Source organism: Procambarus clarkii, chromosome 4 (assembly GCF_040958095.1).
Source record: "Procambarus clarkii isolate CNS0578487 chromosome 4, FALCON_Pclarkii_2.0, whole genome shotgun sequence".
Taxonomy (NCBI): domain Eukaryota; kingdom Metazoa; phylum Arthropoda; class Malacostraca; order Decapoda; family Cambaridae; genus Procambarus; species Procambarus clarkii.
Genome location: NC_091153.1, coordinates 13,757,929 through 13,768,260, shown reverse-complemented (window position 1 = coordinate 13,768,260; position 10,332 = coordinate 13,757,929). Strand labels below are relative to the sequence as shown.

General features: G+C 43.8%; 1 protein-coding gene across 1 annotated transcript in view; it reads right to left on the bottom strand.

Moving 5' to 3' along the window:
• The window catches only part of LOC138370620 (uncharacterized), a 270,501-nt gene that overhangs the window by 152,927 nt on the left and 107,242 nt on the right, over positions 1 to 10,332 (bottom strand). The window contains exon 4 of the mRNA XM_069335180.1: positions 635 to 759. Within this exon, the coding sequence (XP_069191281.1) occupies positions 635 to 759 (125 nt within the window). The remainder of the gene's footprint in view (positions 1 to 634; positions 760 to 10,332) is intronic.

The following is a 10,332-nucleotide window of genomic DNA, read 5'->3' as shown; positions in this document are numbered from 1 at the left end:
ATTGTCTTTAAGAGTGAAGGCACTGAGTACAACAGGAGGACTGACTTACCTATAACAGTCTGGGCATTGTCTTTAAGAGTAAAGGCACTGAGTACAACAGGAGGGCTGACTCACCTATAACAGTCTGGGCATTGTCTTTAAGAGTGAAGGCACTGAGTACAACAGGAGGGCTGACTCACCTATAACAGTCTGGGCATTGTCTTTAAGAGTAAAGGCACTGAGTACAACAGGAGGGCTGACTCACCTATAACAGTCTGGGCATTGTCTTTAAGAGTGAAGGCACTGAGTACAACAGGAGGGCTGACTCACCTATAACAGTCTGGGCATTGTCTTTAAGAGTGAAGGCACTGAGTACAACAGGAGGGCTGACTCACCAATAACAGTCTGGGCATTGTCTTTAAGAGTGAAGGCACTGAGTACAACAGGAGGGCTGACTCACCTATAACAGTCTGGGCATTGTCTTTAAGAGTGAAGGCACTGAGTACAACAGGAGGGCTGACTCACCTATAACAGTCTGGGCATTGTCTTTAAGAGTGAAGGCACTGAGTACAACAGGAGGGCTGACTCACCTATAACAGTCTGGGCATTGTCTTTAAGAGTGAAGGCACTGAGTACAACAGGAGGGCTGACTCACCTATAACAGTCTGGGCATTGTCTTTAAGAGTGAAGGCACTGAGTACAACAGGAGGGCTGATCCCTTCTTCATTGGACACTTGAACCACCAGGGCAAACTCTTGGCCAGACTGCAGACCTCCTACACTGTTGGAGGAAGGTGAGGGAGTTAGTGGTGGCGCCGGAGTTGTTGTCGTGGGTTATGAGGGAGGGTGAGGGAGGAACATTGCTGAAGAGTGTTACTGGAGTTTCTGAAATGCAAAGGTGGAGAATTTGTGGAGAGACATGATGTTGTGGATAATGTTGAGGAGGTAGTTACGACACAACCATTATATAGGCAGATATTATTGAGAGGAAATATGTAAGTAATCAGAGTGTGAAGGGAGAACGTCAGTGAGCAGCACTGATGAGAGTGTTACATATGTTGTGGACAGATGACCTCCTCTAGTGCACGACCTGCTCTAGTGTACGACCTGCTCTAGTGCACGACCTGCTCTAGTGCACGACCTGCTCTAGTGCACGACCTGCTTTAGTGCACGACCTGCTTTAGTGCACGACCTGCTCTAGTGCACGACCTGCTCTAGTGTACGACCTGCTTTAGTGCACGACCTGCTCTAGTGCACGACCTGCTCTAGTGCACGACCTGCTTTAGTGCACGACCTGCTTTAGTGCACGACCTGCTCTAGTGCACGACCTGCTCTAGTGCACGACCTGCTTTAGTGCACGACCTGCTCTAGTGCACGACCTGCTCTAGTGCACGACCTGCTTTAGTGCACGACCTGCTCTGACGAGCCATAACTGATCGTGTTGAGAGAGTCGTGCTTCTTTCCCAGTTCAACAGATCCGCAACTGCAAGACTTTCCAGTTGAACATAATTATCTTCACTCCTAGAAGCCACAGTGAAAATAACTATGTTGAACACAAAACACAATTTTTCTACTTATGTGTAGAAGAAGGGAGGTTCTTTAATGCAAAGTTCTAGTTTCAAGAAACCATGCTGTGTTAGCATTTGTTTGGTTTGGCAAGTAACATGAGAACACGTTTCTCAAAGCATCTTGCAAAATATAGCAATTACATTAATGTTAGGTTTTTATTGGTTAAAAAGGAAGTTGACAAATTAAGTCTCCAAAGTTCATTGTATTGTTATGGCCAGTAGCTAAGAGATGCGTTTCCTTAACCCTTGCCAACATTTTCAAAGGCAGTGTAGATGTGGATATATAGAACATAGAACATAATCTTACTAATACGAACATATTATTCATAAATACTCATACACCGCCTCAGTAACACTGAGAGGAAAAACAAATAACACTTAGTGGGTCAGCCAGAGGCGTGGGGCCCGCGCAAGAATATTCCTGCAAAAACCAACCAAATATGGGAACCCATAACCTGGGAAAAGGAAACAATGAGCATTCAGAGCAAGTCTTGCTATTTGACTCCTGAATAATTGCTGAAACTCCTGATTTGATTTCCTGAATAATTGCTGTCACAAATCAAAAACCTCATTTAATTCTTCAGGAGCTGGACACGTGGTCAAGATACATAAGACATTTCTCCTCAAAACCGCGATATTAAGGCATTGGAAGAAGAAACTTGTCTATCTTTGTATTTTCTTACCCTAGTCTGTGTGTATTCGCCTAGTTGTGCTTACGAGGGTTGAGCTCTGACTCTTTCGGCCTGCCTCTCAACTGTCAATCAATCAAATGTTACTAACTACTTTTTTGTCCACACACACACACACACACACACACACACACACACACACACACACACACACACACACACACACACACACACACACACTTACAGGGGCTGGTTGGTTGAGTGGACAGCGCTTGAGACTCGTGGACCTCAACCCGTTCTCGCAAATTTAATAAGTCAATATTGACTTATTAAATATGTGCATAGGTGACATACTTAACATAATAGTTTCCCTTGAAAAGCTTCATAGAAAACACCGACCTTACCTAACCTACTTAGTATGTTAAGATAAGCATCTTATTGCTTCGTAATTACAATTATTACCTAACCTATACCTATAATAGGTTAAGTAACAATTGTAATTACGAAGCTATAAGATGCTTATTTTAACATACTAAGTAGGTTAGGTAAGGTCGGTGTTTTCTATGAAGCGTTTCAAGGGAAACTATTATGTTTAGTATGTCACCTATGCACGCAACTAATAAGTCAATATTGACTTATTAAATTTGCGAGAACGGGTTGGGACCTAGGGACCAGGGTTTGATCCCGGCAGCCGGTGAAAAAACAAATGGGCAGAGTTTCCTTCACCCTGATGCTCCTTTTACCTAGCAGTAAATTGGTACCTGGGAGATAGACAGCTGCTACGGGCTGCTTCCTGGGAGTGTGTGTGAAATTTTTTTTTTAGTTAGTAACAGTTGAATGATTGACAGATGAGAGGCGGGCCGAAAGAGCAGAGCTCAATCCCCACAAGCTCAACTAGGTGAATACAACTAGATGAATACACAAACACCTAGTAAGCAGCCCGTAACAGCTGTGTAACTCTGTTACTCTAGGTAACAGGGGCATCAGGGTGAAAGAAACTCGGCCCATTTGTTTTCCGTCATCGCTGGGGATCGAACTAAGGTCTACGGGATTACGTATCCAGCATGCTGTCCACCCAATTACCAGGTGGCCTTGTGTGTGTGTGTGTGTGTTGTACTTACCTAGTTGTGCTTACGGGGGTTGAGCTCTGGCTCTTTGGTCCCGCTTTGGTCCCGCAATCACCGCTCGCTAATGGCATGTACAGCAGTCAGAAATGTATCCCCCCCCCCCACCTGGCCATTTAGAAAAGCCATGGGCCAGTAGTTAGAAATGCTATATAACCAATGGAGGGACCATGGGTCGGGACACTAGGAGGAGTAATGGTTATTTCCAGATTCATGGATAAGGATGGATTTAATGGCTAGACTGGGCTAGGGGCAGGAACCCAGAGAAGCCGCGGGTACCGTCTGGACCCCGCGGGACGCGTGTGATGCTCAAGGGGGGTGACAGTCTCCTTTCCCGGGAGGAGGCCGGGAAAGGAGACTATGTGTGTGTGCGTGTGTGTGTGTGTTCTTATCCGTATTAAACTGTTTACGGGACAGAATACGTCACAGGATTACAGGAAGGGAAAGAGAACTCCATTTGCGCCAAAATAATCTCCAGCCTCCCACAAGGTGGGATAAACTGAGAGCATCTTGCGCCTGAATGAGGCCGGATCACCCCGCTCATAACACCACCAATTAAGCCGATTAAGGAGAGCTTCGCCAAGTTCCCGGGGAGCAGCCGGAGAAATGTGTGCCCATTAGAAACACAGAACGAGGAAGCGTCTCGCTCCGCACTCAGAAGGGAGCCAGATACTAAAGCATTGTAAATCAGCATATCGCGTAGGATCCTTCTATCGAGATTTGTCAGTAGTATACTGCTTCAAGCAGGAGGAGCAGAGATGGACAGGATTGAACAGTGCAGATGAAGTCACAATAACGTGGCTGAAAAATGTTGACCGAACCTCACACTAGAAAATGAAGAGATGACGACGTTTCGGTCCGTCCTGGACCATGATCAAGTCGTTTGTGATGAGACGAAGATTGATTGATTGATGAAGACTAAGCCACCCAAAAGGTGACACGGGCATGAATAGCCCGCAAGTAGTACCCCTTTTGAGCCATTACCAGTATCATTAGCTGATGCTGGAGATCTGTGGAGGTGCGACTGCACCCTGCGTGACGAGGGAGGTCTCCCGTGTGGGAAGCATGATTGATTGATAAAGATTAAGCCACCCAAGAGATGGCACGGGCAGGAATAGCCCGTAAGTGGTAAAATTTTTTGTTCAGTAATTCTTTTCAGCATTCTGAGGTTGCATTTAATCGTCAAGCTGTTATCGCGGGGGAAGATAATGTTTGACAGTCTTTATGAGGGTGTCCAGCTGCTGGACACCTTTTTTGACCAGGAGAGTGGCTGTATTGAATGCTTCAGGGAGGCCACTGTAAGATTCAGGGACTCTTAAAGCTCTTCTAAGGTCGTTGGTTGCTTCACATTCCGGAAAATAGTGAAGTAATGGCTTTTCTGTGACAGTTTGGCAGAAGATGCACTCTCTCTGTCAGGGTTCACCAATCTCCCAGGTGCATCTGTAACCTAGACGTAGTCTATATAACCTAACTGCTATTTCCCTGTGGATTCCTTAAGGGATATTTAACCTTTCTAATTTGGTTGCCTGAAGATACCATGTTGCAGAGGGCGAACCTTCAGCTATTCTCTGGTGTGATCAGACGAAGTTGTTGTGGTTTCAGATTTAGCTACTTAGGACAAAGTGTCCATGTAGCACGGGCTAAGGTGAGCCCATAATTGAGTTTGGTTATATCTGATAACCTTGTTTCTGTGATATTTGGGTCTAAGTTTGAAATGGAGGAGGGGATTTCTCCTTTTCCCTGCTTATTTATCGCTTCTGTTTTAGTGCACTGGTTTTAATCTTGTTTTGTTAACATTATCTTGGTGGCGGATGTAGATGCAGAATGCTCACTAATGAGTCCCATTCTTCAATGGCTTTTCTAATCATTGTAGTCGCGGTGGATTGTGCATCTAATGCAGCTGCTGTCGTTGGATTAATGTTGAGTTTGATGCGCAGGGCTTCAGTAGATTCACATTCCAGTAAGTAGTGCAACAGTGACCTACAACGACTCACATCTTCACAGACGGATCAGTTGATCAAGAAAAAGGTTCTGCTGGGGCAGCAGTTTACACTACCAACCATGAAGCTTACTGTAGCATGAATAGTGGGTGCTCAACATTGCAAACAGAATTATATGCCCTGAATGCGGCAAAAAACTATACAATTGAGAATAATTTACATGATGTCATCTTTCATACAGACTCTAAGTCTTCGCTCCAGGCATTGTTATCCAATCAGCATAGAGATACAACTCTTCAAAGAAATTCAACATATAGGAAAAGAAGCCCCTAATCGAGGGCTGTCAATCACCCTAAATTGAATACCAAGTCACATTGGAATAGATGGTAATGAAAAGGCAGACTCACTAGCAAAACCTGCCACTGCCCTATCTGTTGTACAGGTTCAAATACCTCCAAGTTTCTCACATAAAGGAGCAAATCAAGAAGAAAATATTCTCAATTATCAAAAGTCGCCACAGAGCCAAAGTAGGGGAAGGAAGATCCACTGCGATATGGTACGAACAAGCCACTGGTTACTCGTCTTTCAAGCCTGGCAGAAAGATATCCAGAGACATTGCAGTAGCCTTACACAGACTCAGACTTGGTTACAAGTGCTGCTGGGAGGTAATGAATCCAATAGTTAGAGAGTGTCACATCTGTGAAACAGAACAAGAGGCGCCACTGTTGCACACTGATTCAGACGAAGTTGTTGTTGTTTAAGATTCGCTACTCAGAACAATAAGTTCCAGTAGCACAGGCTATGGTGAGCCCGTAAGAGGAAGCTCTTTGGAGCCATTATCTGTATCAGTAGCTGATACTAGAGATCTGGCGATGGATGAGGGTCTTCATGATGGTTTTCAGCTGGGGGGCTGGCTATACCAGTTATGGAGCTGGTGGGATTAGTGTAGACCTCTAGGTTTTCCGTTTTTTCTTTGCCTGCGACTTTGGCTGAGCAGTGCTGTCGTTGGAGTTTGGTGACGTGGCCTCCATGAGGAAGTCTTGAACCGTGTAGGTGTCGTATTTGTGATGCGGCGGTGGTGCTCCAACTATGATTTCCTCGTCTGAGAAGTCCGGGCACAGTGGTCCAGTCCGGCAGTGGTCCAGTCTGACACCACTCACCACAAATCACAAGGAGCAGTGTGGTAATAATGCGACCCAAACGTCTTAAGGTCAGAGTGACTCCACTTGACGGTCATGCTATCGGGAGAAGCAATATTTTAAAGATCCTGAAGGACGTTACTGGCCTCGACCCCGCTGACATTAGTCAGGAAGGTGAAAATATCGTGCTCTTCTTTTCATGTGAAGAGGAGCTAGAAAAACTCCTGACTAACGATGCCATTCTTCGTAAAGAGCACCACCTACATCCTCACTTCCCACATCAGTTCCTGGCCGGAAGAACTGTTTTTACCAGCAGGACCAGCCAGTGGATCGCTGACCGACCTCAACATCATATCATGGACAATATCGAGGACGAAAATCCAAACCTGTTGGTATTCAAACTAGAGTTCTGCAACACCGACAAAACATCAATGAAGATTACGTTCACCACCATAGATGCGGCCACCCAGGCTGCCACACAAGGATTCTACTACTTCGGCTTAAAAATTCCACCCCACCAAATAAAAAAGGAACGATACCATGAGATCAGACGAAGGAAGCAAGGGCAATAAATAGGCAAGAGAGAGGTGAGGAGACGGAAATCTTAGAGGAAGAAAAGAGCTAGGCTAAAGGTACGGAAGGTTTGGTAAAATAAAGAGTGTAATAATAGGAATAAGAAAGAAATCGTGAGAGAAAACAAGAGAAAGAGAAATAAAAATAAAAGGAAGGGAAGGTTTATGTTAGGTCACGTTTGTTAGAAAGATTGAGCAGTGGTTGATGTTTTCCAAAATCTGGATCAGCGGATATATTCTTAACAACTTATAAAATCGCTAATTTCTGGCTGGGCTTTGCAGGGGATAGAACAGTGTGAACCAATGTAGATTTTGTGGGACAAGAATTGAAATATATATAATATATACTTTAATTTGTGGTGTTTGAAATGCTCGGTCAATATATAAGTAATGATAGCAGTACTAGTAATAACTCTGTTATCTTTATGTATTATGCTGTAATTAAGTAACAGCAGAATAGTAAAGGATAAGACACAGTTATGACAATAATAATAGAGAGTAAATCAGTAGGAGCCGTGAGGTGGATTCAAACCTATGCTCTGGGTACTCCAAAGTACAAGCCTTAGACCACTACACCACGACATGGTCTAAGGAGTTTGCCTGGAAGTACCCTGAGCACAGGGTCGAATCCTCCTCACGGTTCTTACTGATTTTGTGATTGATTCATTAAGTTAAAGTGATTTCTTTGATGATTACAGTAGTAGTAGATGGAAGATGGAAATCTTAGAGGAAGAAAAGAGTAATTTTAATGCCAGCAGTGTTTGTGTTACAAGTAACTTTAATTTTGTTAGAATATACTTCACTAACAAAACAGGAAGCGCAGAGGCAGAAGATATCTAAGATAGAATTAGTTAATGATTGTTTCCTTAAACAATATATATAAATTGCAATTATATAAACAATATATAGAAGCAATTTGAGGGATTAAAGAGTTTCTTTAGAAGGATAGATCTGGCACATCTAACTATAAGAGATGAGAAGTTCTTGGGACGTGCCAAGAACCTCCTGCAGTTTACAAGAAAAATTATAATTATAATTTAAGACATTCTCAGTAAAGCCCAGGAACTTTATAAATGAATTAGGTTGAATAACAATGACTCCAAATAGATAAGCATGAGACTAAAGAACCTTATAGAAAAAGAATGCTATGTAAAAAAGGATTATGAATACGGAAATCAATGACAAACACAAACTTCTCCAACTAGATGGAAATGTTAAAATGAAATAAGGAAAGAAAGCAAAATAAGGAAATATAAAAAGCCGTCAAGCAAAGACAAGTACCAAAGTTCTTTTCAGATATATGAAACGAAAATTAGAGAAAAGACAGAGTAATTAAAATCTAAATAAGGTTAGACAACTAACAAAGAAATGCGTAATGTTCCAAATAATTACTGTGTATCTTCATTGTGTCACACATTACCCCTCCACATTCAGGTACTGGCTCTCCCCAGCGGACTTTCCTCGACTCGACGTTAACTCTACGTCCATCCAGGTGTCCATATACACTTTTCCTGTGCATATTATGTCTCATAATGCTATATTTTGTTGTGTTACACTGTGGATTAATGTATTTATTGGTTTGTGGTTTTCGTTTACTTACTGTACTATGATTCACTATGTAACCACCGGGTTAACTAGTTTGTGGTCACGCCACCGGCACTCTAGAGTAGCGAGGGAGGTGACGTCATGTGGAGACGAGGGGCCAGATTCACGAAACAGTTACGCAAGTACTTACGAACGTGTACATCTTTCCTCAATCCTTGACGGCTTTGGCTACATTTATTAAACAGTTTACAAGCATGAAAACTTGCCAATTAAATGTTGTTATTGTTATATACAGCCTCCTGGTGCTTCGGAGCTCATTAACTGTTTAATAATTGTAAAGAAAGCCACCAAAGATTGAGAAAAGATGTACAGGTTCGTAAGTACTTGCGTAACTGCTTCGTGAATCTGGCTTGAGCCTCCCAGGTCAGTCGACTTTGATCGCTCGTCAGCACGAGACATACACCGATCATGGTAAACTGCTCCGGCAGGTTGGCAAGAAGTGAGAGTCTGGGGTAGTATTGATTTGTTTTTTATATTTCAATTTTGCACTTTGTTATTTTAGTGTCTGAGCCAACTGAGTTGTCATTTGTGTAAAGATTTTATTTAAACCGCAATGAAATCACATTAATGTGATATGTCAGTGAGAAAATTAGTAACACCTCTGAGGAGGATTCGAACCTGCTCACTTGGTACTCCCAAGCAAGTGCGCTTGACCACCCCGCCACGATATGGTCAAAGAAATGCAACCTGGGATTCCACTGAACCCTCTAGGATTCCTGAGGCTTACAACCTTACATTAGCCAAAGGGCATGGGAGGGCCATGCTTAAAACCCTGTTAAGGCTTCACTGGTAAGCCTCAGGAGTCCTAGAGGATTCAGTGGAATCCCCAGGGTTAACAAATATAAAAAATAAATCAATCCGCGAGGCCAGGCGAGGTCCTTGTGAGCTCCTGTATTGCCAGGGTGCTTAAACAATGTGACGAAGGTCCTTGTGAGCTCCTGTATTGCCAGGGTGCTTAAACAATGTGACGAAGGTCCTTGTGAGCTCCTGTATTGCCAGGGTGCTTAAACAATGTGACGAAGGTCCTTGTGAGCTCCTGTATTGCCAGGGTGCTTAAACAATGTGACGGAGGTCCTTGTGAGCTCCTGTATTGCCAGGGTGCTTAAACAATGTGACGAAGGTCCTTGTGAGCTCCTGTATTGCCAGGGTGCTTAAACAATGTGACGAAGGTCCTTGTGAGCTCCTGTATTGCCAGGGTGCTTAAACAATGTGACGAAGGTCCTTGTGAGCTCCTGTATTGCCAGGGTGCTTAAACAATGTGACGAAGGTCCTTGTGAGCTCCTGTATTGCCAGGGTGCTTAAACAATGTGACGAAGGTCCTTGTGAGCTCCTGTATTGCCAGGGTGCTTAAACAATGTGACGGAGGTCCTTGTGAGCTCCTGTATTGCCAGGGTGCTTAAACAATGTGACGAAGGTCCTTGTGAGCTCCTGTATTGCCAGGGTGCTTAAACAATGTGACGGAGGTCCTTGTGAGCTCCTGTATTGCCAGGGTGCTTAAACAATGTGACGAAGGTCCTTGTGAGCTCCTGTATTGCCAGGGTGCTTAAACAATGTGACGAAGGTCCTTGTGAGCTCCTGTATTGCCAGGGTGCTTAAACAATGTGACGAAGGTCCTTGTGAGCTCCTGTATTGCCAGGGTGCTTAAACAATGTGACGAAGGTCCTTGTGAGCTCCTGTATTGCCAGGGTGCTTAAACAATGTGACGAAGGTCCTTGTGAGCTCCTGTATTGCCAGGGTGCTTAAACAATGTGACGGAGGTCCTTGTGAGCTCCTGTAT